The sequence below is a fragment of the Nesoenas mayeri genome, assembly GCF_963082525.1.
Source record: "Nesoenas mayeri genome assembly, chromosome: 3".
NCBI classification, from domain to species: domain Eukaryota; kingdom Metazoa; phylum Chordata; class Aves; order Columbiformes; family Columbidae; genus Nesoenas; species Nesoenas mayeri.
The window spans coordinates 95616778-95637670 of NC_137544.1; the positions used below are offsets into that span (position 1 = coordinate 95616778).

At 44.2% G+C, this 20893-nt stretch overlaps 1 protein-coding gene across 2 annotated transcripts; it reads left to right on the plus strand.

The window, feature by feature from the left end:
- The first annotated feature begins 1982 nt into the window (after window positions 1-1982).
- On the plus strand, window positions 1983-17581 carry UTP25 (UTP25 small subunit processome component). 2 transcript variants are annotated; one of them, XM_080342558.1, is made up of 12 exons: window positions 1983-2091; window positions 3325-3364; window positions 4609-4858; window positions 5626-5838; window positions 7949-8037; window positions 9326-9736; window positions 11208-11427; window positions 13410-13612; window positions 14836-15018; window positions 15664-15776; window positions 16184-16429; window positions 17243-17581. In XM_080342558.1, the coding sequence occupies exons 1-12, from the start codon at window positions 1991-1993 to the stop codon at window positions 17487-17489; spliced, it is 2316 nt and encodes a 771-aa protein (XP_080198684.1). In that variant the 5' UTR covers window positions 1983-1990; the 3' UTR covers window positions 17490-17581. The 2 variants fall into 2 exon arrangements, with proteins under 2 accessions (XP_080198684.1, XP_080198685.1); XM_080342559.1 differs by having other exon boundaries at window positions 4609-4819.
- The last annotated feature ends 3312 nt before the right edge of the window (window positions 17582-20893 follow it).

Consider the following 20893-nt stretch of genomic DNA (forward strand, 5'->3'; position numbering starts at 1 on the left):
GCTGAAGAAGAGCATAAAAGAGAGTTGCTGCACTGATGAGACAGAAGAAAGGCGGCAGTGAGGTAACAATGAGGAATGCATTATGTTTAGATGAGCAGAGTTCTCTAAAATAAAGGAAGCAGCTTTTATAAACTGTGTGTCTCTGGAACATGTCATGCAGATGAAAGTGCTTAAGATACACAGGTAGCAGCAGCAGACTTTTGCTGACAGGGTTTAGTCATGGCTGGTGACAGAATTAGGTCAGCAGAGCAGATTACAAATAATTCAGGCTTTTTGCCCTGGTTTTCTTTCCAGTATTATTGCTGGTGCATAGGGAATCTGTAAAAAAGATACTGCTGCTATGACTGATGTGTTATCATGCTTGCAACTAGAAGCTCCAGTGTAAATCATGTGATGTAACATCACAAATGCTAGTTCAGTGAGAAACTTGGTTTAAAATTTTGAAGTCAAGGGAGTGATTAGCGGTTGTGTTTCATTTAGAACAGAGTTGTGGAAAAGCTTTGGAGAGAGCCTCCAGCAGGAAGCTGCAAAGATGATGAGGGGTCTGGAGCATCTTTCTTCTGAGGAGAGACTGAGGCAGCTGGGTCTGTTCAGCCTGGAGAAGAGAAGCTGAGAGGGGATCTCATCAATGTTTATAAATATCTCAAGGGAGGGTGTCAAGAGGATGGACCAGCCGCTTTTCAGTGGTGCCCAATGATGGGATGAGGGGCAACGGAAACAGGCTGGAACACAGCAGGTTCCATCTAAACACAAGAAGAAACTTCTTTACACTGACAGTGCCAGAGCCCTGGAACAGGTTGCACCGAGAGGTTGTGGAGTGTCCTCTGGAGCCATTCAAAACCTGCCTGGATGCATTCATGTGCAATCTACTCTGGGTGAACCTGCTTTAGCAGGTGGGTTGGACTAGATCAGGTGTGTCAAACTCATTTTCATCAGGGGTCACACCAGCCTCGTGGTTGCCTTCAAAGGGCTGAATGTAATTTTAGAACTATTTATACAGTCCTGAAATTACATTTTTACAGTCCTGAAACGAAAGTTGTCCCTTTGAAGGGACACCTCTGGACTAGATGATCCCCAGAGGTTTCTTCCAACCTCAGCCATTCTGTGACTTCTGTTGAGCCTCCTCTTCCTCCTCTAGCCTTATTGTAGAGGGTTTCCGAGAAAAAATGTGTAGCTTTTGGTCAAAGTGCTGCAGATCAGGGGGCAGTTTGGGAAGGTGCTCTGGTGCCAGTACCTGACTGTGCCATTTGCTGAGTTCCCCTTCAAATGCAGAGGATCAGTCTATGGGTAGGTTAGATTGCATTTAGGTTATTGCTGCTTCTGGATCTGAACATTGCATTTATCTATAATGCTGTGAGAATTAAAAATTATTAATGTGAATAAAGCTCAGAGCTTCCTCTTAGTGACTTTCTAGAGCAGAAATCGGAGCCCTTACGTGGAGTTCTGGCTTGCGCTGATGCCCCAAATGTATGCAAGAAAAATACTATCCCAAGAATATAAAATAGCTTCCAGTTGTAGTCAATGTAGAGCAAAGGGAAAGGCAAAATCCCTTCTGCGACCCCCCACATCTGTACTTCCTTGGCACCCACCCGCAGCGTGGGACTGTGGCCACAGCCCCTTTGTCCTGCGGGGATTTACGGGGAGCCCGAGGGCGCAGCAGCGCCGGGAGCTCGGGGAACGGGAGCGGCGGAGCGGGGCGCTCTGCAGACCTCGGGTTTGCCGAGAACATCGCGGGCTGCAGCTTCCAGCCATGACCCACAGCCCCGCCTTCCCCAGACGCGGCTGAAACCACCTGCCGGAGGCGCGACGCGCTGCCCGGGCATCACCGGGAAGCGCCGGGATGCGGACACCGCCGGGTGCGGACACCGCCGGGGGCGCTGGGAGCCGGGCCCGGCGCGGTCCTGCCGCACGGCAGCGCGACAGCGGCGCTACGAGCGTGCCGTAAAGCGGCGTGGAGCGCCCCACGTGGGCGGGCGGCGGTGGCGGCGGCATGGGGAAGCGGCGGGGCGGGCGGGAGCTGCTGCGCAGCCTGACCAAGCGGCAGAAGAAGCACCTGCGGGAGTTCGGGGAGGAGCACCCGTTCTACGACAAGTGAGTGTCGCGGCGGGCGGGAGCCCCGAGCCCCTCGGCAGGCCGTGCCTTCCCCGCGGCAGCCGGGGAACCGCGGCTGCTCCGGGGCTCCAGGCCCGACGCCCGGCCTGCACAAGGGGTGCGCTCTCTCGTAGTGCCCGAGGGGCGAAGGGGAGCTGCGGCTGCCGCCCCCGAGCCTGAAATCTCGAAAGAACCGAGGAAAGCAGAAAATCCGAGCTCAGATTTGCTTGTAACGAATGTCGTAAAGTCTTCTCGAGCAGTGGCAGAGCCGGGGGGTGTCAGCTGGGCTCCTGTTCTGGCCCTGGGTCCGTCCCACGGCGTGTCTGAGCTCCTGTTCCTTCCACAGCTCGCTCTGGTCTGGCCGAGGCCGTGCAAGTGCAGCACTGCAGATCTGTGGCGAGACCCGTGGTTGGTGCGGAGTGCCCCTCTGCCAAAAAGGGCACCCTCCTTCTGGACGCCCCTGTACACTCGCGAGGAGTGAGCTGCTTAGTCCGAACGCTCTGTGACTTGGGGCTGCTGTAAACTCTTCGAAACGTGCAAGGAAGGCACCGTCAGGTCACTTGTTCAGTTTAACATTACGTGCCTTTCATAGCAGGGAAATAGTGCTAAGGTCTGTTATTTGTGTGTACCCTGGGACCCTCCTGGCGGGTATCGCTGGGGTGGAAGGCAGAGCTCTGGTCTGTGCCTCACCCTGTGCAGTGACGCTCTCACCTGCTCAAGGCTCTGCATCTCTTTGAAGGAGCTGAGGTTAGCTTAAGCCCAGCTCGTACGGTGTCTTGTCTGCAGAATTGTAGTCCCAACAGCGGTTAATTAATGCTGTTTTTCCTGGATTATGTGTCCTTCTTCCCACTTCGCAGATTAATATTTAGTGCTAGAGGCAGGATCGTGCTCTGGTTACCTTTGCACAAGCAACCCTTGTAGTTAGATTCCTTTTAACACCTCATATTCTAACTAAAGCCAGATTTTACTTTAAAACATTTAACTTCTTGCTCAGTTATAGTGCTTGAGCACTTCAGTTTCGCATACAGAGTACAGCGTCACCTGAGGGGGTTACCTCACAAGGTAAGTGCTAAGTCTATTTTCTTAGGAAGAAGTATGTGATGCTTTGGTTTTAAGCTTTCCTTTAACTTCTCTAAGACTCACATGACTCATCAGTTCCTTCTCCCCATCATCTGTTTCATCCTTGGTATAACATCATTGACAGAGTAAGAATTTTCAGTGCTTTCTTTTCAGGGTTTCTGGAAGACCAGAAGCAACTCAAATCTGTGAACTGGTAATATACTTTTATTTCTTCCTTACTTTCACCTTTGTGTAGCTCAGTGAAGTGAAACACTTAGCATTTCACATTACCAAGTTATTCTGGCTGATCCAGTTGTTCCGTTTAGAAAACCTGCATTCAGGAGGAAAAAAAAATGAATGTGATTTTTGTGTGGCTCTGAGTTGTTCTCCACAGCGTTTCACTCAAAACTATAATACCATGAGAGGGCAGAAGCAGCAGGAAATAATATAGCTGTTCTTGAGGTTTTTTGCATATTGCTTAGTCACAGTGAAAAGTAAATTGCACTTCACGCTGTTTTAATAATGTTAATTATTAAAATTATAAAAAATTATAAAACTTAGTGTTGCACGAGTTAAGAGATGTTCCATTCTCTATTGAATGAAGAAATACGTTAATGTTCATTTTTCTGCTTCAGGTTGCCAGTGCTTTTCTTCGAGTCAGGATTTGGTAACCTCCATTATCGTCAGATCAATAAAAGACTTCAAAGTTTCAGTCTGGAAAAATTAATTATTCTGCTTCATTTGTTTCCATTAGCAATTTTGTGCATTAATATAATATTTACTAATTTTCCCTTTTTGAGTTGAAAGGAACTAAGAAAGAAGGAAATGGTGCTGTGCTTGTACTCCTGGTTTCACTATAATTCTGGCTATAACCTGTCACACTGTTGTTGGTTTGTGTGAGCCCAGGGCAGAACTGGCTCCGAGTCTGGCTTGTTTGAAGCTTTGAGCTTTACAGCTGAGCCAAACCTGACTGACTCCCCAGTGGACTCTTGTCAACTGATGGCTATTTCATTTACCTTCTTGAAAGCCAGAAACATTTTCAGTGTGCTCTATCCCTTGTATGTGCGCCCTTCTACAATTCTTGCTCTGTGTGTGGTTTTCTTAGGAAAATCGAGTGCCAGTTCAATAAATGCCTTGTCTGTGGAGATCAAATGTTCTCACTCAGCTGAGACTGAAACTACCAAATTTCATGATGCTCTAAGTCAGATCACTGCAGAACAAGGCACTTCACCCTAAGTCTGCCAAGGTGCTTTTAAAATCTGAAAGAAGGAGGCCAGACATAACTATTTGCATAAAATGGTGATTTTTTAAAAATTCCATTGCATCTGCTTAAGGGTAGGATGGGAGAGGGAAAATATAACATGGGAAGTCGAGATGAGGGTATTTACCTGCTGCTGAATAGAGTGTTGTTATAGAGTGTTGTTGTTGTTGCTGTTACACTCATGTTTTCACTTTCAGTCTGAGAATTCTGATAAATCGAGTGCAGAAAGTGATTCAGAGACTGAAGTGGACCAGGTCTCTGTGTATCATAAGCTCCTGGCTACCCTGAAGACCTCTCCTGAGTCTGAGAGTGAGGAAGAGGAAGATGAAAGTGAGTCAGAAGAAGCTGAGGAAAGTGAGACAGAAATGGACAGCGAAGGGTCCCAGGAAACCGGAGAAGGAGATGGAGGTGAAGAAGATAAGAATGATGTACCAGGTCGGGAAGAAGGTAGTTTGTCTTTTCCCATGCTTTGGTAAATGTTGTTTCAGTTAGAAGGTTCAAATAACTTGTATTTTTAGCCAGGATCCTGGTGCAGACTGGCTTGTTGGCTGGGTGCTCTTCTGGCTTGGAGACTGTTGCCTCTGTGTGGGTGGGAGCAGCAGCTGCTGAAGGATTTAGCAGGGGAGAGGGTAGCTGTGCTCATTTTCCGGCAGACAGCCTGCTGCTGCTTCCTCAGATGTTGTTTGTGCGGCAGCACAGAGGAAATCCACATGGAGCAGCACACCAGGGGTTCTCACCCACTCATGGGAGACGCAAGCTGTTCTCGCACACAGCATCTGGCTTGGCTGCTGCCACCGAGAGGAGGGGAAGGTTTGCCTCGCAGCAAGAGGAAAGAATATGTAGATCGGAAGGAAACCTCCTCTCTTATGACGAGGCATCCTCATTCATGAAGTCTGCAAAGAAATTCTGGGAGAGAGGAGGCAACTTTTTCTTATTTTCCATTATTTGGGGTCTTTGGAAACTAAAACTTAGATTCCTCAAATAGGTTGTTTCTCTAATTTGCTCTGGGGTAACACATGTTTTGTATTACGTAACATTTGACATGCTAGCCAGAAGTTGTCTTTACTGTAGAATACAAAGCCCACTTTTATCTTATGTGTAGAGAATTGGGAGAAAAAAAAATGGTAACTCAGAGGGAACCACTTAGCTAGCAAGAGCTAGCTACAGACAGTAACTTTTCCAGGAGAATATAACCCATTTCTCTCTCTCACAAGTCACAGCTACAGACACAGCAGAGCAGCCGCTGGGTCAGGAGCAGGCTGATGGCGCAGACACCTCTTGTGACACAAGTCGTGGAGTAAGTGAGGAGTTTACTGATGTGAAACACGAATCTGAATTTAGCTTGGAAACCAATTTCATGGAAGAGGAGAGTGGAGATTGCAGTGCAGATCAGAGAGACAGCAATTCTTCACAAGCCTTTTCAGAAGGTAAAACACAGTATGTTTGTGTGTAGTGATCTGCCTCTAGAGGAGTACCCGTAAACATGTGTAAATTGTCAAACACTCTAATGATATGCTATATAGCTTCTGCATTTTTCCGCTACATTATTCATTGTATTGCCCGCATGTGAGCTGGTTACCTAAGGGACACTTAACGCCAATGCAGACACGTAGCTGAACCATTTGTTCTCTGTAGCCCCTGTGCGCTGGGATTTGTGCCTCATTTCTGTTATGACCAATAAAGCTTGAAATATCAGGAACCGTAAATGCGCATGGAGGGGGCTGTCTTGTTCTGTTGGTTTAATAGTAGTTTAAAAAGTAATATGAAGGGCCCTGGATGCCAGCACTTGACTGTGGAAGATATTCTTGGCACAGACAGCACAAGAGGTAATCACAAAGCTGACCTGTGAGGGCATCCTTCACAACTCAGTGGAGTTAGAGGTGAGATTCTGGGAAGCTTGAAGCAGCTGCAGTAATTTAGACAAATGCTCGGTGCTCTCTGCATTTTGAAGGTTATGCACAGGGGTCTGACTGCACCAAGATCAGGAAGGCATGAGGCACCAGTGGAGCATCTGTGTGGTATCTTTGAAGGGTGCAGCCCAGGATCTCAATGCCGCAGCGCGCTGATGGAGCTCAGATCGCACCCAGTGCTGGAGTCGTCCCACCATGTGTAGTACAAGTAACTGCGTGCCTGAGTGTGTGATCTTCCAGGGATATGCCGCACGCTGGCACTTGGCAGAACTATTCATATTTTGTGCTCTGTGGTTTTAATATCAGATGGCATCGTTTGGGAAAGAAAAATAAGTTTGTAGCATCCCTAGTGATCCTGGCTTGTCATTTTGGAGCAGCAGCTGACATTAGATCTGGGAGACAGCCTAGCTGACACATGAAATGCGTGGAAGCATCAAAGGGCCATGTGATAGAAGAAACAGCTCATTCTTGTTACCACGAGAATGTGATGCTGTTGGTGTTGCATTCTGATGAGAACTGTAGCTCTCCAACTGCGTGCTAAGTACCCTAACAGCTTTGTTCAACCTGTAAATGATGTGCTACTTTTCAGTGGGTTCCTGTAGCTCGGAAGTGGCTTTATAGGCTCTATTTATAAGAAGTGTTTATAGGCTATTTATAAGAAAACAAGATAGCAGAAAGGGGATGGATGTTTACTCTGGTGCTGGGGTCAATAGAATCTTGACAGTGCTTCATATTATTGCATCTACTTTGACAAAGATTGGAATAAGTAAAACTCAAGAGAGAACTTGTATTACAGTTCAGTGGTATCGTGTTCATTTGCATTGCTGGGAAGATGCTCTCGCAGTGTCGTAATTAGCAAATGTCCCAACTTTTGCCTGACTAACTTGTATGCAGGATAGATATCCTTTGGCAAGCACTAGTGTTCTCTAATTAGTTTTCTTTATGCAGTGGGTGCTGCTGTGCTGCAAGCAATGTACAGGGCTTAGTTTTCAAAATAAGCTTTGCATGTGATTTGTGCATGGCAATGTCATTGAATATAATATGGTTTTACAGTTTATTTCCTCTCTGTCCTTTCCTAAAAGAAGTGGCGGTTAGATAAATGAGACTTTTTCTCACTTCAGGCAACCTTTGCCTCATTTCCCCAAAACCCACCTAATCTTTCTCTGCTTTTTGACAAACTGTATTCATATCACCGGCCAAAGATGCAAAGCCCTGGGCAGAACTGCTTATAAATTTAAGAAGGGCAGTAAGTTCACTTCAGTCTTTACTGTTGACAGCTGGTTTCACCTGCAAGGGATGGATGTGTCAGAGCTTAAGGCAGAAAATTGCCACAGTGTTTTCTGCTATGTATTCCTTTCCTGTCCAACATTTGTTTTGTGATTGAAAGTTCTAGTACTTCCATAAGTGCTGCTGCTTCTTTTTTTTAAAAGCAATCTGTCAAATCTGTTCTCGGTGTTCTTGAGAGAATTTGACATCCTTTCTCTCATCTCCAAGTGCTTTGAAATAACTCCTTTTAACTGATTCTGACCAGCATGGAAACTGTTTGTCTCATTTGCAAACCTGAAACTTGATTCCAGTATTAGCTAAAATAGTTCTCAGGATATTTTTTTGTTGTTGTTATAAACAGATCCATTTAAACAACACATGGACAAAGAACTCCAAGAAAAAGAAGTAGAAAAAATATCTACGCTTCCTAAAACTTCGAGTCAGAGCAAGGTAACAGTGTTCTGTAGCCATCCAGACTTCCTAAAGATGCCTGGATCGGAATAGCTCTTTTTTAATATAAGTGAAGTAGTTTCATAATTGTTATTATTAGCTGTTGAACCAGAATTGTCACTATTTTATCAATATGTTGTTGCTGAAGTGTTTTCTTCACCTAGTGCTGAGCAAGAGCTGAAATGCAAAGTCCGCTGTTAAGTAGGCATGTGGTGACACATCTGAAAACTGTAGCTTTAGAGTTGGATCTGCAGTCCTGAAACCACAGGTCTAGTACTCTTGACACAGGGTAGAACTAGGACTGGTTTCTGAGTGGTACAGCAGGATGCCAGGGCTGTGCTCTGCAGCTCAGTGGTGAGGTGGCCATGAGATGCCTGTGTCTCTGTGCAGTTAACAGCTGGTAAGGGGGAATTTAATACTCATATTGTTAATACTGGAAATAATAGGTGAATTACAATAGCAGAAAACCACTTCATTGCTTGAGAGAGAATATTGTTTTTCAAAATATTCATTTTTAGACAAACCTTTGCTTCCTAACTTTTTCACAGCTGATTTTGTTTTGGAGGGTTGCCTTGCATTCTGGTCAGCCATATGCTGGGTGACATTCATTGGAAGATATCCAATGGTTAGTCAGAGAGAAAGCTGTGATTTTTTATTTTTTTTTTAATATGGTGGCCAAAAATACTGGTGCCACCTGAAACAGTGTGTGATGTATCTTTGCCTAACTTGGTGTAGCTACTTTACGGAGATAGATAGGGACAACTTGCATAGCAGAAGGCTTAGAGTTTTTCCCTACTACACTGGTAGCTTTTGCCCTTGAAATCAGAGACTCCAACAAGATTGTATTTAGCAACTAATTTGCAACTTGGATTAGTCCCTAGTGGGGTTTTGTTTTAATCTTTAAACAAAGTACATACCTCAGTGCAGCTGATTTATAAGCATAGAGTCCAGGATTCTCATCTTGTCCCAGGTTTGTGCCACTTACGTGCTAAATGGGTTAGACAGCAGTGACTTCCTTCCTCTTCTTCGGTAATTTTATCTGTAAAATGAGGACAGTTATAGAGACATCACTGCAAAATACCTCCAGATCTACTGACCACAAGTTTATTTACCCTGGTAGGCTCTAAGGAAGATATCACGTATTGAAAAGAAGGTTTCAACTTGTGCGATGAAAAGATAATCTCTCAAATTTCATTAACTTGATTAGGCTGCAGCTGTGGTGATGTGCTTTTAAGTATACTAAGCTTGGTACATATGACTCATTTTGGGTTGGTTTTTTTTTTTTCAGTGGCCAAGGCTGGGTCAACTAACTTTTTCTTCCACTTTGGAGAAACATAAAACATTGAAAGCAGACAAAGAAATTGATGTGAAACAGCTTTATCTCCACAAGCCTTTAGAATCCACTTGGCCAAAAGTGAATAAGCAGTTCCTGTCCTCCACAAACAAACCAAATGATCCCTTTTTTACCCCATTACAAAGAGAGCTCTTCTGCATCATGAATACATACCGGGACTTGTTCTATCCAGAAAGAAATGCTTTAACAAATGGAGAAGAAATCCGGCAGGTTTACTGCTTGCATGCCTTGAACCACGTTCTGAAGGCAAATGCCCAGGTGCTCAGCAACAATGCCAAGCGGAGAGACCAAAAGCCGGGGACTGACAGCGATGACTACAGGGATCAGGGGCTCACTAGACCCAAGGTACAAGAGCTTCCTTAGTGGGATTCCCACATCGCCACGCTGGGTGGCTGGTCAGGATGTGTGAACCTCCTGGTAGTTTATCCAGAAGTATTTCTGTCACTGCCCACAGGTGACGTGTTCCTGGGTCTTTCATAGAATCACAGAATGTTTGGGGTTGGAAGGGACCCCTGGAGATCATCTAGTCCAACCCACCTGCTATAGCAGGTTCACCCAGAGCAGATCACCCAGGAATGTGTGCAGGCAGGTCTGGAATGGCTCCAGAGAAGGAGACTCCACAACCTCTCTGGGCAGCCTGTTCCAGTGCTCTGGCACCCTCAAAGTAAAGTAGTTTCTCCTCATGTTTAGATGGAACCCGCTGTGTCAGCCTGTGCCCATTGCCCCTCATCCTATGGTTGGGCACCACTGAAAAGAGTCTAGTCCATTGTCTTGACACCCTCCCTTGTGATATTTATAAACATAAAATAAGATCCCCTCTCAGCCTTCTCTTCTCCAGGCTGAACAGACCCAGCTCTCTGTCTCTCCTCATAAGAAAGGTGCTCCAGACCCCTCATCATCTTTGTAGCCCTCCCTGAACTCTTCCCACATGCTTTATCATGTCTGGAAGTCGTCTGCCGTGGGCAGGGCAGGTCCCCCGGGAGCAGCAGTGAGCAGGGGCTTGTCATGCAGCCTGGTTCTGTGCTGAGCCATGAGTCTGACTGCTCTTTTCTTTTTTGTTGTCCCCCTATCACCACAAACTGACATGTCACCTTTTTCTGCTTCCATTTCTAAACCTACCTGTACAGAAAGGTGCCTCCACATCGATCTGCAGTGTTAATGCAGGTAGTGTTGGATGTCACCCAGTGTGGGATGTCCCAGAATTTTTTTTTGTCCTTAAGCTCTGGTAAGGACTTGCCTGCATGGAAGGATCTTTCTGTACCTGGGAGACCTCGGGGAATCCCAGTCCCATTGTCAAGGCCGCCCATCATAGTCAGTGAGCATGGCCTCAGACCAAGGCTTCTCAGCATCCTCGAGTTGATAATCGGAGGGATTCAACTAGGGCTATCCTGTCTCTGGTGGTGCCAACTACCAGAAGAGTTTCAGAGCTGGGATTTGGTGTTGTTTTCCTGGTTATTTCAGAGTGCTGTGCAGAGGCTATTGCCACCCACCCAGGAGCCAGCTGTTGGCCTTGTTTGTGTATTGTGGGAGCTCTTGCTTGCTTGCAGGGGTAGGAAGAACAGAACATGTTTAATTTTCAGTTCCCGTGTCATCACACTCTGGGTTTAGATGGGGAACCAAACTGAGCTGCTGGCCAGTGCCTGCTCATGAGCACACTGTGCCACAGCGCATCTTCCCTCTTTGCTCTGTGTCAGAATTGGTTTGTTCTGATTGTTGGTCTGCCCCACGGGGGCAGATCTAAGTAAAGAAAAATTCTTAACATGCAGTTAACTATGAGTGTTCATATTTTATGTGTTGTAACTGTTGATCTACACAGGTACTGATGATAGTGCCCTTCAGGGAATGCGCTTTGCGAATTGTGCATATTTTGATCAGTCTTCTTGAAGTGAATGACAAAAGAAAAATAGATGTAAGTAACAAAAAGCGTTTCAAAGGGGAATTTGGTTCTGACCCAGAAGAGAAGCCTCCCAACCTGAAAAGACCTGAAGATTATGAAGCCGTCTTTGCTGGCAACATTGATGACCACTTCAGAATTGGTAATGACCTACTGAACGGATGATGTTTAGGTTGTAAAGAACTGAGAAGTAGCAAGTTCTTCCTAAGTGTCTGGGAGCTATCAGTGCTGGAAGTTTCTGGTGAGACTCTAGGCTCTGTGATATTCGTGCTGGCTTTGCACTGGCAACTTGGATTTTTCTGAAAATCTTTTTTGCCTTGTCAGAACTTAAAAAGGAAGATAAAATGCAAAAGTAATGATTTTCACATCAAGTTCAGAAGCACTTAAAATGCAATTATTGCTTTATTGTAGCAGGACTGCCCACACCTCATTTTAAAGAGGATGGCCTTGATTATGCAGGAAAGTCTTTCATGTTATTAAAAAAGAAGTCTCTTTGGTTTAATTAGCCTATTCACGGTGTTTCTTGTAATCAGTAGTGGTTGGAACAAAAATAAATCTTAGCACCAATCAAAGCAGTTTTCTACAGTGCCTGTGGTATTTATAAAAGCAAAGGAGTAGCCAGCAACTAGGACTGTTGGAGAAGCAGCAAATTCGAGACTATTTCGTAACATTGTAATCTCATGATGGTTTTTTAACTCAGTATGCAGAGAATTAACTAGTGGCTTAGTTTCTGCAGCTGCCATGGTGAGTGAGCAGTTTTTCTAACTTAACTTGACAGATCAGAGGCTTTTGAAATTATTGCCCCTTGAAAGATAAATTGGCGTCCCAAGAGATTTGATGATACAGTGGAAGATGTGAACAGGTTCCCCTCAAGTCTTTCTCCCTTCCTCAGTATCTCTGTGGCTAAGAGCATCTTACTTTCAGTAGCATAATAATTTTCCTTTCTATCCTTTCCCATATCACAATCTGTTTGACCCACGTACTAGGTGCGAAGAAATACTTTCAATGCTGTTACTTGCAGAAGCAAATCATAGAAGCAGAATAATTACTCTTTCTTACTGTGCCTCACACCCTGCTACTTCTGCACAAAGATCTAATTTAAAACACGCTTGTTATGCCTTACTAAAACCACCCCTTCACATTTTTAAACAGAAAAAAGACTTGGTGGTGTTAAACTGTGTGTACACTGTGATAAGTGATACCTTCTTCCTGGAAACTCAACCAGTTGTGCCTTTCTTTTTCTTTCCATTTTTATCATTGGGTTAAAATAGATAGCAGGAGGGGTCCCTGTTGATACCTGTGTGAAATTCTTGCAAGTGTCTTCGTCTGTGCCCATGAGAGCTGGATTCAGACAGCGAGGGAGAGAAGTTGAAGAGACACCTTTGTTGGGCAGATAGTAGCAGGTGGCTTGACCAGGATTTTTAAGATCAGAAAACAGAGTCCTGGCAATGTTGCCACATAGTTACGACATAGGTAACAAATGCCTTCAATTCCTTACTTATTTTTTTTCTTTAACATGAGAAGTGGTGCATAAACTAGTTTGGCATGTCCACCACAAGGCTGGTTATGCTTTTAGTCATCATCACACAACCTTTTCCTTTGTGTTCTCGGAGTAACTGTCGTGGCCTTGTAAATAAAGGCACTTTATTGTCAAGAGGTCCTCACTGAATTTTTCATGACGGATTAAGGTAACAGTTACTGTGGTATCTAATGGCAGAGACCAAAGTCTAGGATTTAGGGAGAAGAGAATAGTTAATCATTTCTGCTTTTTTTTTTTCCTTAAGTTCTTCAGCCTGCAGAAATACATCCCCCTTTTTAGCAGAACATAACAAAAAAATGTGTTTCAGTTAAAAAATGTCTAGGCTATGAAAAATCTGGAAGAAAGTACTACTGAAAGAGTTTGCCAGACTTCATGAAAATCTGCCAAATGCTTGTCAAACTGGGGGTAGGTAAGCCCTTTTCATGGAAGGAAGAGTTTGAGACAGATTGGTTTTGTCCAGCTATAATCATTAGTATGTGTGAAGGGCGGGGAGATGTGGGGAGTTACTATGACAGAGCCTGCTGGAAGAATATAGTTGATAATTGACCTTAACTAAGAAAATGCTGTTGGTTTTTGTTGGACAGGGGTTGCGATTCTTCAAAAGAGTATGAGACTGTACGCACCGTTTTACTCATCGGATATCATCATTGCCTCTCCCCTGGGTATGAGGACTGTTATTGGTGCAGAAGGGGAGAAGAAGAGAGATTTTGATTTTCTATCATCAGTAGAAATTCTCATAATTGATCAAGCAGATATTTACCTGATGCAGAATTGGGAACATGTTCTGGTGCGTTTTCTGAACGTATTCATTGTTGTGTTGTGGTGTGTCTTGCTAGTCTGATAACTTAGTTTTGTATTGCTATTTTTTTACTGACTTGATTCCAGACATGTAGGCTTGTTCCTTATCTTCCTTCCACCCTGATATTTTCCTTATACCGAAGATATTCTTTCTACAGCTTTTGGGTAGAATTCAGCACTTGTTCTCTATAAGTCTTAGTATTTGGTGCCTTAATGGCAAATTTCATCAAAGGTTTTTTGGACAGTTTTAATTATCTTGCAGGATGAGATAATGATGATTCCTTTAATCACATCTGGGAGAAAATATGCCAGCTGTCAGGCTGCCCAGTGTCTCAGTCAGACTGCAGCCGTGTGAGGAATCCGTACAGCCTAATTCAGGTTCCTCCAGAAAGCAATAGGACTTGGTGCCTGTCTCCGCTGACCGTGGGGACACTAACCATTAGTCATGTCCAAAGCTGAACAGCATGAAGATTTTCCTGTACGTGTAATGAAAATACTGCTCTGGGATTGTGGCTCGCATGCAGTCGTACCCATGCTTGTTGGCTTTTAGTTAATAAAAGTTTTCAGGGTTGAAAGATTTTGGGGCTTTTTCCACATAGAAACACTTTTGAGGTACCTGGACCATGCATTTTGACACTGATGTTACTGTACATTTTGAATGAGCCCAGAATGTGTCTTATTTCCCGAGGAGTCCCAGGAATGGCATGTCAGCCTACACAGTACCCAAGGAATCAGTCCTGGAGCCTTTTTGCTATATTTTCCTTTGGGTGCGATGGCCTGCCATGCAGCGGCAGGGATGCCAGTCCTAAGCATCAGTCGGTGAGGCTGAAATGAGGTGAATTTCTTCACATGCACCCGGACTGTCCCAGAATGGATGGGAACTGCACTTGAACTTCTTTTAGCTCAGAAACCTTGGGCACATTGGCTCTAATGCAAACAAATCCATTATACTTGCCCCTTGGGAGAAGTCTGGAAGCAAAGGTTACTGCTGACTAAAGAGATGGTAGCTTTCAGTTCTGTGGCAGGAAATCAAGTAAATTACTCTTGCTGTGCTTAATAACTTCCAGACAGTCACGTTCTGGGAGATCACTGCTGTTTTATATTCTGTGCTGTCTTGCTCATCCCCGTCCACTTTCTCACTGCAGTTAGGTTCGTGCAGTCTGGGTGCAGGGGTGTCAGTCAGTAACGATGCGTTTCCATCTCTCCGTGTAGCACCTGATGAAGCACATTAACCTGCTGCCTCTGGATTCTCACGGGGTCGACTTTTCCCGAGTGCGAATGCTGAATCTCAATAACTGGTCCAGGTTCTACCGCCAGACGCTGCTGTTCAGCGCTCTGCAGGATCCCCAGATCAACTCTGTCTTCAACAAACACTGCTGCAATTACGCGGGGCAGGTGAGTTCACGTAGGAGCTGAAAGCCGCCTTTTAAGTGCTGACATAAGGGAGGGGAGAGGAACAGAAAACCCAGCGTGTCGAAAAATTCCATAGCTCGGTTGTAGAAAGACTGTGTGCCAGTAATTTCCACCGCCCAAGTGTTTCAGTCTAAATCTTCATGATGCTGAATGACAATTTCTGATGCTGTGCCAAAGACATGAAGGCCCCTCTTGCGGCACTACTTATTTGATCCTTTTCTTTCGTGTGTAGCTGGTTCACATCAGAAAACAGATGCTGTTTTTCCTTAATTTGACACACACAAGTTATCTTGCTTTGTTTATTTTGTTGTTAAATGGAGGGTTTGCCTGCTTCCTTTTTTTTCTTTTTCCTCTTAACTGTATAAAAAGCACAAACGGCTATTACTTTGAAAGAAACAGGAAAAGTAAAAACCTTAGTTGTTAATCTCAAATACATGGAGGTCAGGGCATACACAGTGGTCATAGAGATTTAACAGATCTGGCGTGTGTATACGTGTATGTAGTTTTGTATTGAGCTTTCTTAAAAACAGCCTTGTGCGCTGCTTGAAGATGTGAGTTAGGAGCTGAAGCTCCTGGAGCACGGCTTTGATGTGCTGCTTCCCTGAACATCCTGCTCTCTCCTCGCAGGTGGCCGTCCGCAATGTCCCCATCATTGGCTCCATTAGCCACGTCGTGGTCCAGCTTCCTCATGTTTTTCAGAGGCTAGAAGCTGAAAGTTCAACTTCTGTAATAGATACAAGGTACTCCGTTTCAGACTATTTTGCTCTGTCCTAATGATTGCGATTTTAGGTTTAGTTGAGCAGGCTGTTTCCTGCAGAGCACAATACGATTATGCCACAGATGTTCGCCTTCCTTAGTTTTCAGATGCAGGCTGGGCTCTGCACAAGTGGAGGGGAACACTGAACTTCTTGCTAAAGGAGAATGAAGTCTGGCAAAGGAATACCAATCTCTACCATGACTGCCTAGCACCAAGGCTTTGCCTTTTATCTTCTACACATGTAAAAATCCTATGAAGTTAAATAAGGAAAAATGCAGTCAAAATCTTCTGTAGTCTGTTGCATCTGATAATATTCCTGTTTGAGGTCATATCAGTATTGGAAAGCTAAATGTTAACTCTGGTTAAAACGTATATCTTTTCTTGACCCAGGTTTCAGTTTTTCATCGACAAAGTCTTGCCTGAGTACCGCGATGCCATCATGTCACACACGCTCATTTACGTTCCGTCATATTTCGACTATGTGCGCCTTCGAAATTACTTCAAGAAAGAGGATCTGAACTTTACTCACATTTGTGAGTACACTAAAAAGGCTGGTGTCTGCAGAGCAAGACGGCTCTTTCTCAAAGGAGAGAAGCAGTTTTTATTGTTCACTGAGCGCTTCCACTTTTACAAAAGGTGAATTGTGGACCAAGTTTTCCTTTGAGTTGCATGTGTGCTGTTCTGGAAGTCTGACCTTAGTTGTGGATGGGCTATATTGCTTTTTGAATCTCTTGGATCTTTCTGAGGATTTATTTGACTGAAGTAAGAGCTTTTCAGTTTGCTTTAAAATTTTTGCGCATTATCAGCAGTCTCTTGCAGAGACTCTGACACTTTGATATGCACAGGGCTTTATTTGAGAAGGTGAGGGCTGCCAAGTTCCACTGATGTCAGGACAGGATGATATAGCCTTGCAAAATGGGATTCATTGTGCCTTTTATTTGTGTTCATCAGTGCCACAATAATTACATACAATTCTGGAAGAGGGTATGTAATTGGTTCAGTAACACAGTATAGCAAGCTGAGGCCACCTGGAAAATTTGCTACATCCTGACTTGGAGCTGTTTAGAACTTCCTAGTGGCACAATTTTTTTATTATTATCAGAAAATGTTTTGGCAAACATTAAAAGTTTCATGAGGCTCAGCCTGATCAAGCTTCACTGTCTTAAAATCTGACTCCAAGGGGCTGAATAGTGCAGAATTTGGTGGTGTTCTGTACTTCAGAGGAAGTCACAGTGCCTGGCAGCATTAGACCCGCCATCCCCCCCTGCCCTTAATCCACATCTGTGTTAAGTTTTGTCTTCGTGACACAGGGTTTATAGAGCTGAGCTACAGCTCTTGGGCATTGAAGTTGATGGAAATTAGAAGTAGTGAGGTAGGATTGATGTTTTAACATTCACACTTTGTAAAAATCGGCAACAGAGTTACTTTTGTTTTTTTTTTCTGCTGCAGGTATACTATAAAAGGCATTAGGAACCTCATTTTCTATGAGTTACCAACCTACTCCCACTTCTACAGTGAGATTTGTAATATGATGAAGGCCACAGACAGTGCAGCGGATGCTACTTGGACGTGTACTGTGCTCTACTCCAAATATGATGCTCAGAAATTGGCTGCAGTGGTTGGCATTGATCGCACAGCTCAAATGCTACAGTCCAAGAAAAATGTGCACCTCTTTGTTACGGGAGAAAATGAGTAAGCGATATCGCGGACTGGACAACTGGAAAGACCTGGATTTTACTCCTAATGCACTTTCTGATATTGCCTTTTTAAAAAAAGTATTAAACTTTTTACTCCCTTTTACTAAATATTCTGTTGAAGTTGTTCATATAGTATTAAGTTTTATATGTCGGTACTCTGTCCAAGAAAAAACAAAGGATGTCATTCAAGAAAGTAGGTCTAGGGGGTTTCTTCTGTATAGAAACAAAATCAATCCAGAACTATTCTTGTATATTGAAAAAAAGATTGACACTGTGATAAATTACTTTGGATTGGATTGCTGCACTTCATTTTCAGGTGTAGCAAACTAAGTCTCTTTTATCAGAGGCAACTTTCTCCTTTAACCTTGGGGAAGAAATGTAGTCACTCTTCTGTAAGCCTGTGTAAGGGAGGTGCAGACAAAGCCTCTTCAACACCAGTGTATTTCTGAATGGGAGTTGAACTTGCTTCGACTTGACAGTTGTGAGAACCTGTGAACGTGCTGGGGTAGGAGCTGTGGTTATGCATTTTTCCTGGAGTGACCTAAATATCTGCCTCTTATTTACAACAGCCTCTCTGGCTGGTCAGGTTTTCCAAAGGCAAACAGTGGTGAACTTGCCAGGCAGCCGAGCCAGGACCTGCCTGGCCCCACGATCACCCAGACAGCCTTGTGGAGCACAAAACCAGGTGGTGCAGTTGTGAATACTCGTGGTCTCATATCACACACCACAGGTAGGGTTCTGTTTGGTTGGTTTTTCTTTCCCCTTAATGGTTGCATATGGACAGCATGGAAGCATCATGGGGCTGCCTCTTTTTTTCTTCTCCTTCACAGTATCACAGTATGTTTGGGATTGGAAGGGACCTCAAAAGATCATCTAGTCCAATCCCCCTGCTGGAGCAGGAACGCCTAGGTGAGATCAGACAGGAACATGTCCAGGCGGGTTTTGAATGTCTCCAGCGAAGGAGACTCCACAACCCCCCTGGGCAGCCTGTTCCAGTGTCTGTCACCCTTACTGAGAAGAAGTTTCTTCTCAAATTTAAGTGGAACCTCTTGTGTTCCAGCTTGATCCCATTACCCCTTGTCCTAGGACAAGGCTTCCAGGAAGCTAAGCCTCATTTAAAAGGAGCTAAAAGTAGAGAGGTTTGTTTTTGTAAGCATGTGCTAGGACTGTGGGAAGACTCTTCTGTGGAGGGGCAGGTCAGCCCAAAGGCAAGAAGAAAACATCCATCCTGCGATAAGCTTTGAGAGAATTCTCATCTGGGAGGCTTAAGTAAATACACCAAAGTGAAATAATAAGCTCATTGAGTAAATGCACAGGCACATAATTTTAGGCGTTTTTAAATCACATTCTTCATTCCTGTATTTCTCTGAGTCCGTGAACTCAGGTAGTAATTGCAGTCCTGAAATAATTCAGTAGACATGCAAATACCTGCAGTTTCTTGCTTTGCATTTTAAATATTGATATCTGTTAATTTTATGTACCTCTGCCATAGCACATAGGAATTAAGAACCAGTTACAGCAAAGTTCCCCACCTGTCTGTTGCACAGCCAAGACAGCAGTAGTGGCAAGCAAGGATTTTTTCCTGTATGGCGTAGGCTGGATGTGGGAGAATTGTGGCTGTGCATATGAAAGCAAGCACACAAAACAGGATTAAGGAATTTTCTTTCTCTACCGGATGTGCTTAGCAGAGGTGAATAGCTGACCTCTGAGGAAGCTAAAGTGGGATAGCTACTTAGGGAGATAACATGATGCAGTGCGGCTACTGTTTAAAGAAGCAGCAAGAGTTCTGTGTCAGGGCCTTAACTGTGCAAGGATTTCTCTGCCCCTGCTGAAGTTAATAGCAAAGTGCCTTGATGGGAGTGGGGCCAAATTGTAGTCAGCTACCTGGGTTTGTTACTAAGACAAGCACACTTTGAAATTTGAAATGTAGATCCCAGTGTTACATTTTTAATGTAGATTACTTATTATAACGCTCAGATTTCCAAAGTAGTGTGTAAATGCCTCTTTACTGCCTTCAGTGAATGCTCTGAGATGCAGGCACAAAGTTGATGGGTGGTTGCCCTTGGAGAGCTCACACATGAGATTTTTCTGCCCTTGGCAAAATCTTTATTTCTTTAGTAGGGACCCTCAGAAGCCAACACTAGAAACCCTACCTGGGAGGTCACACTGGTGGATCAGACAGGTTTGCTGATGTGGGGAACCTGTCTCTGTACTGATGTGGAGGAATTTCTGTTCCCTGGTGCCTCCTCCTCTTCTTGCTACCCCCATGCTGGGGAGTTCCTAGGTGCTGGCCCACTTGAGAGCAGAATTGCAGTGAACTGAGGTGAGGATTTGGTCTCACGTAAAACTTTCCTTTTCCCCCTTTTTATCTTAAACGATTCCCTGGTGCTGTTCGCAACAGAGCCCTGCAAAGTGTTTAGTCCGAGAGTGGCTCTGACGGCAGTGAGCTGCTGGGAGATGGTGAGCGCTCCGGTCAGAGTGTGTTCGTGGATACCAAAGCTTCATGTGCTGGGGCAACTGCTGCCTCCAAATGAGTTACTTGAGCCCATCTGACAATGCATTTTCCTGATGATAATGCAATTTTCGGAGAGGTGACTGAACCTAGTACTTTCTTGTGGATGCTCTTAGTCAGTTTTAGAAGTGGAAAATGTACATCTGGGGTTTGTTTCTTTTTTTTAATTGTGCAGCACTTTAAAAAAAAAGTTCAAATTCTGACACAAATGTGAGAAGAAAAGACGTTAGCAAATACAATATTTTTATGTCTTTTTACTTAACAACGTGCAATCTTGGCAGGGCAAGATTTTTGCAGCTTTTCCACTGGGATGCACCAGTGATGAGTGACTGCTTGTCTTGAAGAAACAAACTTGAAAGAAGACCAATGTTGTTCATTTTGGTGTCACTACCATACCTTTCCGGGTACGTGCAAATCCTTTTTTATCAGCATTTCAGAAGAACCTTGGAGTATTGAAAACAAATCCTGTTCTCTTTTTGTTTGTGGAAAGCATCGCAGTGCAACGTGAGAGCTGACTGCTGGGCATCAGGCAGGCGACTTTCCAGGCACCAGCTGCTCATGTGCAGCAGCGCTGAAGCATTAGCAGCCAGCTTTGGGGAATTCAGACCCAAGGCTAAAAATAAACTGGGATTAAGATGTTAAACAATAATTCCTTCTCAGCATCTCCCATTTCTGAAGAAGTCCTGTTAACCAATGACCGAGGGACATGCTTGTCTGTATGGGGAGATTGTTCTTCCCGCTAATGAGCTGATGTTGTAATGGCTTCTTTTTCACTGGTAAAACCTAATCAGGATAATAGGTTTGTTACGATTTGTTGCTCCTTTCAAAGATGTCAAAAAGGGAATGTTATTTTGTTTTTTATGAAAATGTATTTGTAGGATAGGAGCCAGC

What these genes read in the sequence shown, in the direction of transcription:
- UTP25 (XM_080342558.1), top strand. Translation starts at nt 1,991, where the DNA reads ATGGGGAAGCGGCGGGGCGGGCGGGAGCTGCTGCGCAGCCTGACCAAG. An exon ending in GAGCACCCGTTCTACGACAA is followed by an intron (nt 2,092 to 3,324) that starts GTGAGTGTCGCG and finishes CTTTCTTTTCAG; the next exon opens with GGTTTCTGGAAGACCAGAAG. An exon ending in CAACTCAAATCTGTGAACTG is followed by an intron (nt 3,365 to 4,608) that starts GTAATATACTTT and finishes TTTCACTTTCAG; the next exon opens with TCTGAGAATTCTGATAAATC.